Below are 19,048 nucleotides of genomic sequence, written 5' to 3' on the forward strand. Positions count from 1 at the left end.
TGCTACCGTGTAGTACGTGTTCTTGTGGATGAAGACATTATTGAAATGTACTGTATATGATAATAAACTAGGACACAAAAGAGCCACTTGATACATGTGTGTAGAGAACAGCAAGCTGAGTGGAGAAGGTTCTGAGCTTCCTGGCTAAGAGACCCAACATGGCAGCCCGGCCTGACAGTCCACGTGTTTTAAATTTGCACCCAGAAAAATTAGTGATTATAACATGACATGAACTTTGGAGACACTTGCAAATAGCTGTCATGAATATTAATCAGGGATGCCAGAGTTCAATGGTATTCAGTTGGTATCTGCCCATGCCCAGTTCTTTTCCACAAAAGCTTCTTTTAGGTGCAGTGATCCCAAATCCAGGCTAAGGAATGGCCTCCTGTAGTATTTGGAAGGGAAGTGAATGGCGGTCAGGACCCATGTGAAGGCTTAGCTGGTACAGGAGGAAGGAAAATGAGTCAGATTGGAAGAGTGACTGAATTTATGTAGACGCAGGAATCTTTGTTTCTTTGAATAAGCTAAGTGTGTAACATGTCAAAGTTCTTTGTGTTTTATATTCTACGTGTTGTCACAGAATAACTGCTGAATTGGGGTGGGGGGGGGCGGGTACGAAGATGCTGGGGTTTTAGAATTGACCTTGGCACTAACTAGTTAAGGTCCTGGTTCCCCCGGGGAATCTAAGGAGGGTGCTGGATTATCAGGTGTTCCTGCACTGTGGCAATTTGGGCATTTGAATAGCCCAATTTTTAACTGTTTAGGAATGGCACATTTATAGGACATAAAGCCTCTCTGGGTCTCCCACCAGGTACCTGAGGTGTTCTCCAGGATTGTTAACAACCAAGCATTCCTCCCCACCCACATTTTCAAATGGCCCTAAGTGATTAATAATACCATTGGTTGAAAAACACTAAAAATTAGATGATCTTCCAGTAAGTGAGGGCCCCTTATTCAAATAAACAAATGCCTGTGAAGTCTGAGTGCCACATTGACTAAACAGATTTGTGAACACATAGTGATTGTATGTTCCCTTGTTTGCTTCTGCTTCATAGTGCAACTTCAGCCATAAGTCAGAAGATCTCAGCTGCCCGAACGAACGGTACCTTCTGTACAGGGAGTGGGCTCATCCTCGAAGTATATACAAAAAGCAGCCCTTGGATCTTATCAGGTGAGGTGTTGTAGAGAGCATGCCAGTGGGAGGACTCAGGATTGCTCTAATGGCATCTAAGGATGACAGTATACAAAGAGTATGGCCAACCGGGGAAGCTTACCCAGACCGCTGAGCTTCATTGCCTAGGGTTTTTACTGAAGCTTCATTATGTAGGCATGACTCATTGAATCACTGCCCATGTGGCTCAGTCTCCAGCCCCTTCCTCTTCCAATATGCTATGGCTCAAAGCCCCAACTCTCTAATCACATGGTTGGTCTTCCTGGCATGGCCAGCCCGCATCCTGAGTAATCCCATTAGCACAAACTAGGGGCCCTCCATGAGTCACCTCATTGGCATAAACTGTTAGGTGTAATCCCAAGGATTCATCATGAATAACAAAGATATTCCTATCTTGGGAAAATCCAAGGTTTGTTTTATTTTGTTTTGTTTTTTAACATTAATTCATCTTTGAAAGACAGAGAGAGAGAATGAGTGAGAAAGGGGCAGAGAGAGGGAGACACAGAATCCGAAGCAGGCTCCAGGCTCCGAGCTGTCAGCACAGTGCCTGACGTGGGGCTCGAACTCATGAACTGTGAGACGAAGCTAAAGTCAGACGCTCAATTGACTGAGCCACCCAGGCGGTCCAGGAAAATCCAAGGTTTTAGAGGTTACGTCTCAGGAATTGGGAATGAAGACCCACCATATTCTTCATTACACAGGAGTAGATGTTAGATTTAGCTTAAATTGTATGGTGAGGTATACAAGTTTTCATGGCTTTCCTGTATCTGCCATTAGATACTATTTCACTATATCTAACAAGGTGTAATGACTAGCTCAGCGCTTGTTTTTCTCAAAGCAATAATGTCAGCTGCTCTCTAGAAGTTTTTGATGTTCAGATAAGGCTGCTGGAGATAGACCAAAAATAACCAATAAATAAAAATAAGGAAGTAAACAAAATTTCTGATTGCAATGAAGAAAATAACAGTGATGAGATGAGGTGAAGGGAACGGGGTGAAAAAAGTTCTGTTTGAGCATGTCTGTCCGTGACATGAACGGATACATGGATAGTGAAAAGGATCCAGAGGTTTGTGGATTTAGAAGAAGTCATTCCAGGAGTAGGGGCAGCTTGTGCAGTGGCCCAAGCCACAGGGACATTGGCAAGTTTGAGGAGATATTGCAGACCTGTGCTACTTGAGAAAAGAGAATCATGAGACACAGGTTAGAAGGATGTAGCAGGAGTGTGGAAAAGCATTTAGACATTAAGTACAATGAGAAGCAGTTGTGATATTTTAGATATTCAAATAATTTTACCTGACTCACATTTTGCAAAGATGGTGTGGAGAATGGATGACGGGGGCCACAGGAAGCAGGAAGCCCAGGGGGTAAGCTGTGAGGGTGTCTAGAGGAGAGCTTTTGGGAGCACAGTTGGAATGTGTTAGAGGGGAAGAGTTGACAGGTCTTGGTTATGGGTCAGATGTGGAGAGCGAGGAGAGGAGAGTCTGGTTTCCCCCAGGTTGGCCTAGGGCCCAGGGCCTATTCTTTCTACCATACCTCAGTACCCACCTACTTGGGAAAACCACTTGACCTTAAAAGTGAGAGTTTCAAACACTGAATAGTTTTTGTTTTGCTTTGTTTTACATTTTATTATGGGAAATTTCAAACATCTACAAAAGGAGAATAATACAGCAAAACTGTATATGCCTCCCCCAGCTCTAAAATTGTGAACCCATAGCTAGTCTTGTTTCATTTTTATCTCTGCCTCCTTCCCATCCCTTTCCGTTGAAGCATGTTGAAGAAAATCCCAAATATTATTATATTTCATTAGTATCTATTTCTAAATGGCAGGGTCTCTTTTAAATGCAACCTGAATATTTAAAGTCATCAAGTAATCAGTGTTCAGATTTTCCTGATTGTCACAAAAACTATTTTTTTAAACAGTTTTTTTTTTTTTTTTTTAGTTTAAATCAGAGATTCAAACAAGGTCCAAATGTTGCAATTAATGTATCTCTCAATTGTCTTCTAATCTATGAGTTTCCCCTATTTCTTATTTTCTTGCACTTGTGGAGGAGGTTCTCCATTCTCTATATTGCTGATTTCATTCTCCCTTGTGGTGTCGTTGGACTTGTTCCTGTGTTCTGTGCATTTGCTTTAGCTAAGTAATTTGAGCCTCATTTAAAAGTTTGATCTGGGGGCACCTGGGTGGCTCAGTCGGTTAAGCCAGTTAAGACAGCTAAGTCGGTTAAGACAGTCTCTCTCTGTCTCAAAAATAAATAAACATTAAAAATCAATAAATAAAAAGAAATAAATAAAAATTTGATCAGATTGCACTTTACTTGGTACAAGAATACTTGGTATGGGAGTTTCATACTTATGCCAGAAGGTATATAAGATCCTGTTTCCTTTTGTGTGTGATGATAGCAGCTGTTAATGATCATTGCTTAGATTCATTTCATAAAGGATTTTATTTTGTTATTTCATTTGGTCATACTCAAACTTCTTCATTTTTTAACTGGATTACAATTATGAAGATGCACTTTGCTCTCAACTCTGGGTATCCTATAGAATAAAAATTTAAAAGAAGATGATTGTACATGTGTAAACATTTGAAGCTGACATTCATGTGAGATTAGTTTGCTTTTTTTTTTGTTGTTTAAGGTTTATTTATTTTTAGAGCGAGAGCATTCACAGAAGTGGGGGAGGGACAGAGAGAAAGAGAGAGAGAATCTCAAGCAGGCTGCACACTGTCAGTGCAAAGCCCAGCCTGGGGCTTAATCCTACAAACAATGAGATCATGCCCTGAGCTGAAATGGAGAATCGATGCTTAACTGACTTAAGCCACCCAGGTGCCCCAGATTAATTTTCTTTTACGTTAAACCTGTAGCATCGGCAGGGTGATGGGTTTGATGGGTTCTTAATCATTCTTTATGGGGTTGTTGTTTTTGTTTTTCTGGTAAAAGAACAATTTCCCCACTATTTTAAGTATATTTTGCTACATTTTTTAACTATTCTGTGTCCCTGGTCCACATGCTCCTTTCATTGCTTCTCCCTAATAACCCCTGGAGCATTCAGGCTGTTAAACCTTCATCTATGGTCTCCAGGGATTACCAGAAAGGGAAACGAGTTCTTTCCCAAAAAGCAAACCAAACAAACCAAAAAAAGCAACCTGGAGGAAACAAGATTTAAAAACAAGAAATTTTTTTAATGTTTTATTTATTTTTGAGACAGAGAAAGAGCATGAGCAGGGGAGGGGCAGAGAGAGAGGGAGACACAGAATCCGAAGCAGGCTCCAGGCTCTGAGCTGTCAGCACAGAGCCCAACACGGGGCTCGAACTCACGACCCGCGAGATCATGACCTGAGCCGAAGTCAGACGCTTAACTGACTTGAGCCACCCAGGCGCCCCTGGAGGAAACAAGATTTTGCACAGGAAAAAAAAAAAAATTTCCCCCCAAACTGCCATTTTTACCCTCAGAGTGAGAAAAGAAGCTGTGATATTCGTAATGCAAAGACAGGAGTTGTATAGGAAAGGGTCATTCCAAAGGTAAAATGTAACTCTTGAAATTAAAAATGTGATAGATCAGAAAAACCCCAATTGCAGTGTTAGAAAATGAAGTTGAAGAAATTGTACAGAATATAAAGCAAACATATAAAGAAATAGAAAATAAAGGGGTGGGTGCAAAATTAAAAGATCAGGACGTGCAGTGAACAAATAATAGCAGTAGGAACAAGAACAGAGATAATGTAGGGAGGAAATCAGGTGTCTGAAGAACTGTATTAACTATAGAGAGCATGATGGGGTCACTCATGTTAAGCGATGATGTCGGGAATCAGGAAGACAGCCAAAGGTGATGAGCTGAGGATAGACAGCACCAGGACATGCTGGTGGTACCAAGAATCAATAATTAGCAAAGCCAAGAGATGATGGAAGAACCAAGAACTGATGATCACTAGAACCAGAAGAGGCCTGGAAAGGCTCAAAAGACTGATCATACTCCTTTAAAAAGGGAAAACTTCTGCAGCGAACTGTCAGATTCTCCAAATTTGGACTCTTCCTTGCCTGACCACATTTGAAAGGCAATGGGCCCATTGGTCTCTGAACATAACAAAGACCCTCCTCAGCTTGCATATAAGAAGCAGGAAGTGACTCGGAGGGGCTGGGTCCACATCTCAACTGTGCGCTCACGGACTGACTGTATTTGGTTCATTAATTTCTCACCCTCATTGTATCTTGTTTGTTGTGTGATTTTGTATCGTATCTTGTCCCATGTGGCATGTATGGAGCCAAATTAAATGCATAGTGAAATGTCATTGAGTTTGGAGTCCTGAACCTGTTACAATTGTGCAAATCCTGCTTTATAATGAATAAAGCTAACAGTAGGGAAAGACACAACTCATGTGTATGTGGCTTTATAGCACGCTCAGGACAAGAAGTAAATGTGATGAGTCTCCAGGTGGAAGGATCCTACTGAGTACTGAGCCCAGAGGATAAAAATAGAGCCAGCCAGTCACCACACCATAACATCTCAGGACACTGACGACAAAGAGAAGATCCTGAGAACCTTCAGAAAGAGAAACAGGCTTCATTTGAAAGAGCAGGACTCAAAATAACACTGAACTTCTCAATGACAACACTGCAGGTAGAAGAAAAGAGCAGTAATTTCAAATTTCCAAGGGAGTTGATTTTTCACTTTCCAGTTCCATGTATGGTCAAGCTGTTAATTTAAGTGCAATGAATTTTCACAATTTAAATGTGCAAGGTAATGCTCCACCAAGAAAGAGAAAAACATGGCTTTAGTAAACAGATTCCCAGCATGAGAGAGGAACAGAGAGATCCCAGGTGACAGCTCTGTGGCAGGGCTAGAGAATCATTAATCCAGATTGGAGAGGATCTGATGGGATTTACTCAAGGAGATGAAACTTGATCGACTACCTCATATGTTTGAACGTGCTGAGAAAGTTATACCTTAGGTAAAAGTCTAGGGCTGAATTGTTGGTAAGTACACAGAAAATTAAGCAATGAACCGCCATGACAGTTACTAGAACAATTTGGGCCTTACTGAATATATATTTATAACTCTGATTAAAAATCAAAGCTCAGTTTTTAGAAATTGGTGTTAAGAATTGGGATGTTTTTGGCAGAGAGAGATAATGATCAGAGTATCACATTTGAAGGGATCCTTATTATACCTAGCCTTTCAGCAAGAACTTGGAGGCAGGTTTCTGTTTGAGATTAAAAAGTTCTTTCTGATCTTCTTTCCTGCAATATAATGTGGATGCCTTTAGAAATAATGAACTCCCTGTCACGGTAAGTATACAAGCAGGGACTGCCTTACTAGCTCTGTATGAGGCAGAATATTTTTACTACCAACGGACCAGTAATTTCTAAGATTCTTTCCACTTTTAAATGTGGCATTTCCAGTGTGAATGGTTGATAAGAGCATATTTCAGAAAGCCTAACAGCCAAGATGTTGCAAACCCATTGCCAAGCTTTTCTTTCTCAGGCACTACCCTGAGCCTGTCATTTGCCTTCAGTCTCTGAGCCAGACGGCAAAGCCCCAGTCACATAAAAATGGAACATTTTGTTCACCCTGACTCCTGATTCCATGTCTGTGTCAGCCCTTCCTTATCCCCAGGGATGTGGCCTACACTCAGGCAGGCTACAACCTATGGAGCTAGTTTCACAGTTTCCCTGTGACCACGGGTTCAGCCCAGAGATGTTCCTGTGTGAAATCCCCCAAGACTCTAGGTTATTCTCAGAGCTTAGTCCCTACCAGGCTAAGTCCAAGGACCTCAGCCCAGCTCCATACTGAACCGGAAGTCTCACATAGGCCTCTAAGTAAGCTAAGAGCTTAAGTAAATCTACAGCTTGTATGGACCAGTAATGAGCCAAGAGAGAATCAGTCTAAGAAAACATCAGCAAGAGTCACCAAAACAATCACCTCACTGTGCTCTCCTCACCCCTGTGCACTTTCTTTATGCCTAACTGAAACTGTCTCCCTCTCAGGAACAATGTGGCAGGCACTACTTCATGCCCTGCATCCTTTCTTCCAGTTGTGCCTCCCTGGCCTCTTTTCACTGACCAGTTTTTAAAACTTAGAAAAAATGGAAGTGCTAGATGTAAGGAGTCCAGGGCAGGGGATTCCTCAGTCATTATTAGTGACCGATCAGTCACTTTCTTGTTAGAATTTGTGATTTACATTACATTTGTTCCAAGGAGGTTCCCTAGATAAGCAACAGCCGGTAACTGGGAGCAGATTGTTCATGTTTACTTGTTTCATGCATGTTAAAAATAATCTTTTGGAGAACGTGTCAAATGTGATAGTCTTTACAAAGAACGACGGTAACGTTCTCTATTTGCTCACCGTTTAGCACTTTTTCCTTCCTTTGCCCTATTCTAATTAACTTTGCTTCACCAATCTGACCAGTGATCAGTACTTCTATGATATGTAAAATACTTGTTTCCTAGTGAATTTGGGGTCTCTATGAAAATGAATATTTTTTAAGCATGAATCAAGTAAGAAGTTTGAGCTTAAAGCCTCCTGTATTTAAAATCAGACATTAATATTAGAATGAACCTGCAGCGGGGTTCCGTGTGACTTCTAAAGCCAATTTCTGTCTTCAGGAAATATTATGGAGAAAAGATTGGAATCTACTTTGCATGGCTGGGATATTACACTCAGATGCTCCTCCTGGCAGCGGTAGTGGGAGTGGCTTGCTTTCTCTATGGATATGTTAATCAGAACAACTGTACATGGAGGTAAGTCGTGTTTATTCCTTGTTACCATGCCTGCCGAAAAGTTGATTGGACATAAAATTAGTTTCAGGGTCTTAGACTGTTTTTGGTAAAAGAAAACTCCTCACAGAGCACTTACTGCCTTGGATGATCTATCCCTTTTGTCCTGAGCATAATAACTAAGTGAAGTGGAAATTTTTTTTTTTTTTTTTTTTTTTTTTTTTTTAGATAATGCAGCCCAGTTTCTGACAGGAATATTACCCTTAGGAAACATTCCAATTTTTTAAGACAATACTTTGTTTGAAAAAGAGAGGCGGTCTGGAAGGAGAATTGTCCTTGAACTTCTGGCCCCCAGAGGAATGCTTCACTCAGCCCTACAGATTGTGAGCCAAGAGCAGCTTTGATTTCTTCAGGGTTTCAATAGCAAAACTTGATAAAATTGGTGTTTTTGTGCTTTTTTAGAAATAACTTTTTAATATATATTAGGAAATAGATGTTTAAAAATTCAAGTAAACAGTACTTTTGTTTCTGTTTTACTTTTTGAAAATTAGCCCTTACAGTGTTATGGAAAAAAACAAGTGATAAACAATTAGTTTATGCTTGATGTTAGAATTAAAATACCAGCTGCACTGTTTAAAGGGAAATGGATGCCAGAACACTGAGTATCACCATTACTATTCTGAATTGTGTTATTATTCCTCTGCTTTTGGTAGTCTCAACCTTTAGAAGGGATGCAGTACTGAACCAGGCATTTTCTTGTGTTCACCTGGCCTCTCTCCAGCTCTGACAGCCAGATCAAAATTTCTGGGCACCAGCAATGAGCTAGCTGATGACCAGATTTTTCTAGCCCCAAGCATATCAGCCTGGCTCCCGAGGCAGGAAGCTTACATGGCAGCTCTTATGTATAGGCATAATTATCCATTCTATTTAACAGCGAATTCTGAGCGTTTTGTACCTATTATGGCTTCTTAGCTAGAAAGCTGCAGATGGTCTTTGAAGTACTCTTATCTCTTCACTGAAAATAAGAGTTCAGGGCCAAAGGCTGAATTTTGATACCTTTTGCCTAAATTTGTCTTTGGCTTCTCCATTGTTTTATATACTGTTCTAATCAAAAAAAAAAAAAAAAAAGCCATCTCAAAAATATACTTTCAAAGTGCAAGAGTAGCATTTTTACAAGATTCTTGCATTGTGGCTGTTCTCATTACAATTCATTTTATAAAATCACCCTGACAGTCACACCATGTGTTTCTTACAGTTTCACACAGTTGAACTTACAGAAATCCAGGGGGAGGGTCTTGGGGATAACTCCCTGTGCTCAGAATTTTGGGGGCTTTAATTACTTGTATGAAATATTTTTAAAGTATTTCAAGTATATGCATTTAAATATTTTCAGTTAAGTTTATTCCATGCTGAGTAGATTCCCAGGAATAGAAAATGTATTGAAGGTATAAGGAATAATGATCTCTCACCAGTTTGAGAAAAAGAATGTTACCGTTACCCAAGCAAAGTGCTTCCTTTGACTGCATTCCCTCCCTTTGCGCTTTGCAAATAAGAACTACCCTAAATTTTGATTTTTATCATTCCTTTACATAGACTGTATATTCTTTATCACATATATTTGTCTCCCTACCAAATATATTTCTGTGTGCTTTTGAAAATATGTATGTGTAAGTGGAGGACACTATAGGTATTTCCTCTTGTATAAAAGTTCTGTTTGAACTTTATGTCCCCTTTAAACATAACAGCTTTATTGCGATAGAATTCACATACCGTAAAGTGCACCCTTTCAAAGTGTACAGTGGTGTTAAGTACATTCACAGAGTTGTGCACCTATCCCCACTATCTAATTGTGCAACATTCTCATCACACCCAAAGGAAATGCGCACCCATTAACAGTCACTCCCTAACCCCCTTTCTCTCAGCCTTGGCAACCACTAATCTACTCTCTGTCTCTGTGGACGTGCTTATTCTGGACATTTCATTTATGTGGAGCCATACAGTAGGTAGCCTTTTGTGACTGTCTTCTTTCATTTAGCGTACGCTTTTTAAGGTTTATTCATGTTGTAGCTTCGATCAGTGCTTCATTCCACTTTGTGGTCAAATATGCCGTTGTGTGGATCATACCATATTGTTTACCCATTCACCCATGTCAGTTTAGGTTGTTTCCACTTTTTGGCTATTATTACTAATTCTGGTGTGGACATTCATGTACAAATTGTTGTAGAAGAATATGTTCTCAGTTCCTTTGAGAATATATTTTTAAAGAAATGGAATTGCTGCAACAATGCACAGGAACTCTATGTTTAACATTTTGAGGAGCTGCCAAAATATTTTTCGAGGTGACTGCACCATTGTACATCTGCAATAGCAGTTTATGAGGATTCCAATTTCTCCACGTCCTCACCAACACTTGTTTCTGCTGGGTTTTAAAAATGCATATGTATTAGTCATCCTGGTGGGTATAACATGGTTTGGTCATTATGGGTTTGTTCGTGTCTCCCTAATGCCTTCTGATGTTGAGCATCTTTTCATGTGCGTATCTGCCACTTGATATCTTTGGAGAAACGTCTCTTCCTCCTCTGCTTCTCTTAGTTGTGTTGTCTTTTTATTGTCTGTTTTTAACTGTTCCTTATCCTGGATAAAAATCCCTTATCAAATACATTGCAAATGTTTTCTCCCATTCTGTGGATCGCCTTTTTCACTTGCTTGGTGGTGTCCTTCGAAGCACAACCGTTTTTAATTTCAATGAGTTTAGTTTAATATTTTGTTCCCTTACTGTTTGTGCTTTTGGTGTCATATCTTAGAAAGCTTTTGTAATCCAAATTCATGAGGATTTTGTGTTTATCATCTATAAGTTTTATAGATTTAGGTCTAGGATTCATTTTTTCTGGGTGTATATCCAGGTGTCCCAGCACCATTTTTAAAAAGACTGTTCTTTTCCTATTGGATTGTCTTGGCTCCATTGTCAAAAAACCAATTGGCTATAAGTGTAAGAGTTTATGGACACTCAATTCTTTTCCATTGATCTGTATGTCTGTGTGATCTGTATTTTTGCAAATACACACGAGATTGATTACTGTAGCTTTGTTAGTAAGTTTTGAAATTGAAAACTTTTTTTTTCTTTTTCAAGATTGTTTTGGCCATTCTGGATCCCTTACATTCATGTTAATTTTAGGATCAGCTTGTCCATTTTTTAAAAAAAGCAAGAATTGCATTAAATTATTTTTAATTCTATTAACAAACTGTTTTGTATTTTTCAGTGTATAAGTTTCACACTTCATTTCTCAGATTTATTCTAAATATTTTATTCTTTTTTGATGCTATTACAAATGAAATTGTTTCCTTAATTTTTGGATTACTCATTGCTAGTGTATAGAAATATAATTGGTTTTTGTATATTGATTTTGTGTCCTGTAACCTCGATGGGCTGGCTTATTAATTTTAATAGTTCTTTGGTACGTTTCTTAGAATTTTAATACACACTATATGTCATCTGGAATTGAAATAGTTTAACTTATTTCTTTCTAGTCTGGAGGCTTTTAGTTTATTTTCCTTGTGTAGTTGCCATGATTAGATTCGCCAGTACAATGTTCATCTTAAAAGGAAAGCGTTCAGTCTTTCACCAGTAAGGATGACACTTGCTGTGGGTTTTTCATAAATGTTCTTCATCTAGTTGAGGATGCCTAGTTTTTCTTGTTATTCTGTTAAAACGGTGTATTAAATGAGTTGATTTTCATGTGTTGAACTATCCTTGCATTTTGGGATACATCTCACTTGATCACAATCCTTTATATGTTACTGGCTTTGATTTGCTAGGATTTTTTTGAGGATTTTTGCATTTTTATTCATAGGAGATAATAGTCTGTAGTTTTCCTGGGATGTCTTGGTGTGGCTTTGACATCAGTGTAATTTTGGTCTCACAAAATGAATTGGGAAGTGTTCCCACCTCTTTATTTTTAGAAGGGTTTGTGAAGCATTGGTGTCAGTTTTCTATAAATTGTTGATAGAATTAGTGAAGCCGTGTGGGGCTAGGCATTTCTTCACTGGAAGTTTTTGTTGTTGTTCTTTTAAACTACTAATTTAATCTCTTTACTTTCTCTTGATCCATTCAGACTTTCTGTTTCTTCTTTTCTTCTTGAGTCAGCTTCAATTATTTATGTCTTCCTAGGAATTTATTCTGTTTCATCTAGATTAATTTGTTAGTATATAATCACTCATAGTATTCCCTTATAATCTTTTTTACTTTTTTAAGGTCAATATTAATGTCTCTCCTTTCACTTTCACTTCTGAATTTGAAACTTTTTTCTTTTTCTTGATTAGTCTAGCTAAAGATTTGTCAGTTTTGTTGATCTTTTCAAAGAACCAACTTTTGTTGATTTTCTGTTGTTTTTCTATTCTCTTTTTTTGCCTTTTGTTGGAATGTTTAATTCATTTAAATTTAATGTAATCTTTAATAAAATTGGATTCACATCTATTTTGCTATTTTCTATTTGTCTCAGGTCTTTTCTTCCCTATTTCTTTATCACTATCTTTTTTTGTGTAAAATAGATATTTTCTAGTATACCATTTTAATTCCTCTTTGTTGTTTCTTTTACTCTTTTGTTGTGATTGTTATTTTCTTAAGTGGTTGACCTGAAGATTATAATTAATATCTTGTTGTAAAGCAATTTCATTCAGTTTTAATGCCAGTTTATTTTCAGTAGTATGCAGAAACTTTGCTTTGGTATGGGTCCTTTCCCTCCTCACTCTTTTGCGCTTATTCTCATACAAATTACATCTTTTATGCATTATAAGCCCATCAACATAGTTTTATAATTAATGTTTCATGCAACTGTCTTTTACATCAGGAGAAAATGATTACATGCAAAAATATATTTATACTGTGTTATTTGCCTGTGTAGTTACCTCTGTCAGTGCTCTTTATTTCTCAGGTGAGTTTGAGTTACTGTCTAGTAATTTTTATTTGAGCCTGAAGGACTTTCCTGAGTAGTTCTTGTGGATCACATTAGCTTGCAACATGTTCTTTCAGGTTTTGTTTATTGAGGAATGTCTTAATTTCTCCTTCATTTTTTGAAGAATAGTTTTGCTAGATACAGAATACTTTGTGGACAGTCTTCCAGCACTTTGAGTATAACACCCCACTGCCTTCTAGTATTTATGGTTTCCAATAAGAAGCCAACTGTTTATCTTACTCAGGACCCCTTTGTACATGCAGAATCACTTTTCTCTTTCTGCTGTCAAAATTCTCTTTGTTCTCCTCTTTGGACACCTTGAGTCTGATGTGCGTATGTTTGGATATCTTTGAGTTTATCCTACTTGGAGTTTGCTGAGCTTCCTGGATATACAAATTAACGTTTTCATCAAATTTGGGAAACTTTCAGTTGTTATTTCTTCATATATTCTAACTCCTTTCTTTCCTTTCCTTCCCTTCCCTTCTGGGACTCCCATTATGTGTATATTGGTATTGTTGATGGTGTCCTGTCTCTGAGTCTGGGTTCATTTTTCTTCATTCCTTTTTCTTTCTGTTACTCAGACTGAATAATCTTAGTAGACCTAGTTTTGAATTAGCTGTTTGTTTTTTTTTTTTCTACCAGTCATCTGCAGAGGAACCTCTCCAATGAACTTTTCATTTTAATTATACTTTTGTATCTCTAGAATTTCTACTTGGTTCTTTTTAACAACTTTATTGATATTCTCTGCATGGTACAGTGCTCACATAGTTAATTCTTTAGCAGAATTCGTATCAGTTCTTTGAACATACGTTTAATTGCTTATTTTAAGTTTTTGGTCCAATAAGTCCAACTTCTGGATTTCCTCAAGGACAGTTTCTATTGACTCCTTTTTGCCCCCCTGTTATGACCAAAATTTTCTGTTTCTTTGTGTATCTCGTCATTTTCTGTGGAAAACTGGGCATTTTAAATTTTATAATGTGGCAGATCTAGAAATCCTATTTTCCCCTCTCTTCGCAGTTGTTGCTTCTATTGTCATCACTGCCACCGTTGCTGTTTACTTAGTTACTTTCCTGGACAAATTCTGTAAAGTCTTCATTCTTTGTTGTGTATGGCCATGAAGTCTGTATTCAATAAGCTTAGTTGTCAGCTAAGGGATAGTGATTCCTTTAAATGCTGGGAACCAGTCATTTGAGCCTTTGCCAGGTGACTCTGTGTGTGTCTGTGGGGAATGCCCCCAGCACTTTAGTGGGCAGTTTGCACTTCTTCCTTAGCCTTTATTTCCTGCTTATGCAGAACCTCAAAGCCAACCAGAGAGTAGGGATTAAGGTTTTCTCAGGTCTTTCCTGGCCACCTGCACGGTCCTACATGTGCACATGGCCTTCTACAATCCTAGGAATTTGTTAGAACTTTTTGAAATCTCCCATGGATACCTCATTTCCCAATTTTTCCTTTTAGGAAATTTCCTTTTTGGTGGGCACCTTGTTAGCCCTTACTGGTGTTGCTGTCTTGGGCAGCTGTAATGTTAAATAATTTCTGCTAATGCTTTCAACAGACCCTCTGGGGATAGGATTGCTGGCACAGTAGGAGCTCTGAGACAGGTCAAAAATGACAAATCCTGAGAATGGAGTTTTTCCAGGGAGCTTCCAGACTCATCAAATAGTGACAGTTCTCTGGGGATGGGTTTTTGGTAGCTTCAGATCACTTCTGCCTCCTTCAGTGGCTGCTATGCTACCATGGTCATGGGGCTATTGTCTAATAACACCACCGTTAGGCCAAGGATATGGGGATGGGGATAGGTCAAGTAAAAAGGTGACAAAGCTCACTATTTTTATGGAGATTTAGCTGTTTTTACTCCTCAGATTTCTGTAAGCCCTTGTTTAATTTCCAGAGTTCTGCAGAGGTTACTTTTGACAAATTTTGCCAGTGTTCTCATTGTGTTTATGAAGGAGCAGGTTTTCCAAGATCTTTATTCAGATATCCTAGAAGTGTTTTCCCTGCCCATTTGTTTTTAACTGAGTTATTTGCAAGGCTACCAAATTCTGCAACTCCAGTCCCATTCACATAGGAGTCCATCTTAATGACTTCTCCTAAGGGGAGCAGTTTACAACCTGTTGTAAGCTTGTTAGTTTTTTTTTTCTTATTTGTAGGAATTATTTAAATACTCTAGTGAAGAGTCCTTTGTCATTTTTATGTGTTGCAAAACTTCTACCAGTTTGTGGCTGTTTTTTTCTTCTCCTCCATTATCCATTAACGGTCTTTTAATGAAATTCTCACTTTTACACGACTTTGAATATATCAGTATTTTCCTTTATGATTTATACTTTTTGGTTTCTCATTAGTGAAATTTCTTACCCCAACTCCTTTTTTTTTTTTTTTTTTTTTTTTTTTTGTTAACAAGTTCCTACTGCTACATTCCTGTTTTCTACTTGGAGTTGATTTATATGTGATAGGATTTAGGAGTTCAGTTTCACATTTTTCCATATAGATATTGGATTGCAGCAGCCCCATTTGTTGAAATGTCACTTCTCACCTTACTGGTTTGCTGGACCAGCCTTGCCCTAAGTCAGTTTCTGAATATGTAGAAGATTGTTTATGAATTCTATTTTTTTTTTTCCTTGCTCAGCTTTTCTTAACTTATGTCAGTAGCACTTTGTTCATTAGGAATGTCTTGACTGTTCTGAGCCTTTTGCCCTTCTATTGAATTTATGGCTCAAATGGGGGACGAATAACATCTTCAGATATTGAGTCTTCCAAATTATGAACATGATGATGTGTCCATTCATATAGATCTTTTTCACTCGTTCAGAACAGTTTTATCATTTTCCCCCTATAAATCTTACACATCTTGAATTTGATTTATTCCTAGGCTCTTTATTTTTTTAAGCTGTTTAAAGATGGTATTTAAAACGATTAAGTCCTTATTGTTGCAGATCTCTAGGGACATAATTCCTTTTACTGGCCCAATGTATATTTTGAATACCGATTCTGTGTCCAGCATCTTTATCTTTGGTTTTCTTGACTTACTGTGCTGGCAAGGCCCTAACTGAAAAGAAGTAGTGATAACAGGTGATAACAGGACACTTCATCCTGATCTAAAGGAAATACTTTTAGCATTTTACCATTAAGTATAATGGGTTTTTTTTTATAGGTTTTATGTAGCAGCCTTTATTAGATTAATGAAGTTCAATTCTTTTCCTAGTTTTATGAGAATTTAGTTTTCTTATCACAAATGGATGTTTGATTTTATGCTGCTAGAAAGGAAGTCATATTAACATTTTTAAAAATTTTATTTTTCTCTTTTCTTTAGCAAAGAAGTTTGTCATCCTGATATTGGTGGCAAGATCATCATGTGTCCTCAGTGTGATAGGCTTTGTCCATTCTGGAAACTCAATATTACTTGCGAGTCCTCAAAGGTAATTTTTGTTATTCCAAACATTTGTAACTAATGAAAGATTTTTTTTTCTTGTAATAATTTTAGCATGGTCTGGAATTATTTTATTTCTCTGTGAAATTCAGAAAGGTAATATTCAACTAAACCTCCAAACATTCTGAAAGGTAGATATGTAATGCATGTGTTTATTCCTCTTTTACAAATAGTAAATTGAGATTAAGAGCCTTATCTAAAATCTTCCGGCAGGTCAGTGAGGAGCTGTGGCATTGAAACTGTTAGAGTATTTGAAGTAATCAAAGCAGAAACCTCAAACCCACCTTATCTCATGAGTACTGTTTAATAGGTTTACTTATTGTAAGTATCTTCCTTAATTCAAATAAGTAGAAACCTGAAATTTATACTAGCGTTTTCCCACTTTCAAAATGTACTGAAACTAGCTTGTTTTTTTCTTTTGTTTTTTTTTTAAACCTGCTTATCAGATTTAGGCCTTATCTATTAATATGCATAAGAAAGGCTTTGTATATAAATGAGAACAGATATTCACTTTGTCCCAAAACCTTCCCACAAAACACAAATGGTTCCCTTAAGCATGCAGATGATCTTGAGCTATAGGACTTCTTAAAATCCTAGAAGCTTAGGACAAGTATTGAGACTGGAGGTAGCTTAAGGAAAGGCATGCCTGAAACTCTAGCTGGGAAGAAAGATGGTCATCTTGCTTTGGAGAATTTTCCTGACAACTTTGACCTCCTGTTCTCCCATGTTGTGATCTTTTCTCTATCCCCTCCTTCCACCATGAAAGTTTAGGAATCTTTAAATGATGTTAAAATATTCTGACCTACTCCATCTAAGTCTTATTGTAACTAAATATGTTCCTATTATAATGTCACTTTAAATTTTATATTTGACAAAATTCTTGAACTTATATGATCACTTTTTTTATGTTATCACTTTTGACACAGTAACCCTGTGAGATAGGCAGAACAGTTATTACATCCATTTTACAGATTAAAACACTGAGGATCTGAGAGATTAAATGATTTGCTCAAGTTACCTACCTAGCAGATGACAGCCAGAAATTGACAGCAAATCTGCGTTTCTTGCCATTACTGTGTTCTTCACCAGCTGACGGTAGTACCAACCACTTCACTCACAAATTGAGCGCTGTGTTTGAAAAAAATGTTCTGCTACTTAATTAAGATGATTGCAGGGTATTGTCGACACATGAATTTTTACACTTAACTTATGAATTAAAATAGATTTCAGTGCCTTTCCCCTAGAAACCAATGCAAGTCTAGACTATAAAAATCTGCCCTAGATCACACAAAGTAAGACTTAAAGGTAGCAGGAGGGAAGCTGCCTTCTGGCGATGTTGACTCATAAAGGTCACTAGTTAGTGCATATCCTTGGACACTGGATTTAAGGCAAATGCCAGTGATAATACCAGAAGCTAACTATACTCCACAGAGTACAATTGGAAATTCCATTTTCCTTAAGAAATTCTCTTTCACTCACCACACCCCCATCTCTTCTCTCAGTTCTTCTTTTCCACCAACCCATCCTTAATTAAGGACATGACTTTCAAATCTGTCCCTGTGCACAGTTTTTTCCATTGTTTTGGAAAAAATGAATCTTTCATTCTATCCCAATTTCCTGAAGAATCCTTTGAGTCTTGTTAGAGTGACTTACAAAGGGAAGGAAACACATAAAAGAATATGAGTTAAAAGGATTATATTTTTAAATTGTTAAAAAGGAGAAGAAAAGAGGAGCTTTTCATGCTTCTTTGTTGGCTGATTCAATCATCTATCTCATCATTCATATACTTATGTATTCATTTCTACCTCTTTCTTTTGGAAAGAGCTGGAGTATTCACTAACATGAATGCTAAAAGGGTTAATAGATTAGAAAAAGGAAATTAGGATCAAGAAAGTGAGGGAAAAGTTATGGAAGTAATCAAGATTAATGTTGTTTTTGTGATTGAGCATTAAATAAGGCTCTTAGCTTTTTGGCTGGCAAGATAAAAGGGAAATGTAACTTAAAATATTTTTTTATAAAATACAGTTATAAAATTTTGATTTTGTTCCTTAGCAGGAAGAAAGCATAACAAATGGTCACTTTTCTAGATTTTTGTTGGTTCTGCTTAAAATGGTCATGCCCTGCATTATGTAACCATCTCTTCCCTTCCCTCTTCCATGTGACTTAAGCAGCGTGCTGACTGGGGCTACTCAACACAGCTTTCCTTCTCTGTGCCATCCTGGCAAGTAAGCTAAGCTAAACTTTTTGCCGAGAAGGCCCCTTGCTTACCTGCTCCTCTGATTCCTGCCTATGGGGCAAATAGAGAGGCCAGTCATCTTATTTTTTCTGCTGGGTCCTTGATCCTCACAAATATGGCAAAAAATGGTAACTTAATGCAGGCCACCTAATTCCCTCTCGTAACAGTACAAAGCACATCTCTTGTCTTGAGCTGGGCGACTGGAGTGAACTCGGCATAAGCCATAAACCAGCTTTTTCTTGCTGCTTCTTTCTTTCTTCCTTTCTTCCTTTCTTTCCTTCTTTCTTTCTCTCTTTCTTTCTCTTTCTTTTCTTTTTTCTTTCTTTTCTTTCTTTTTTTTTTTTTTCTTTCTTCTCTCACTGACAAATAAGCTTCCACTGGCTTTTTCTCAGCATACTAGGACAAAGAATTCACAGGTAGGATTTTTTCTTTCTGGAGTAGGTAGTTAGAGGTGTCAAGGCAAGTAGGGAGGTATCAGAGAGAAGCTTGCAATGATTCCTAAAAGAGTAGGGTTTAACAGAATCTGCAGTAATAGCCCTATAACACACAGAA

The 19,048-nt window shown here is 37.7% G+C and overlaps 1 protein-coding gene across 2 annotated transcripts in view; it reads left to right on the forward strand.

Annotated features, from left to right (window-relative positions):
* The window catches only part of ANO6 (anoctamin 6), a 150,751-nt gene extending 132,835 nt beyond the window's left edge, over positions 1-17,916 (forward strand). For both annotated transcript variants that reach the window (XM_049625336.1, XM_049625337.1), the window contains 3 exons: positions 1,056-1,171; positions 7,774-7,908; positions 16,144-17,916. In XM_049625336.1, the coding sequence (XP_049481293.1) occupies positions 1,056-1,171; positions 7,774-7,908; positions 16,144-16,282 (390 nt within the window). In that variant the 3' untranslated portion in view covers positions 16,283-17,916. The remainder of the gene's footprint in view (positions 1-1,055; positions 1,172-7,773; positions 7,909-16,143) is intronic.
* The last annotated feature ends 1,132 nt before the right edge of the window (positions 17,917-19,048 follow it).

Source organism: Panthera uncia, chromosome B4 (assembly GCF_023721935.1).
Source record: "Panthera uncia isolate 11264 chromosome B4, Puncia_PCG_1.0, whole genome shotgun sequence".
NCBI classification, from domain to species: Eukaryota; Metazoa; Chordata; class Mammalia; order Carnivora; family Felidae; genus Panthera; species Panthera uncia.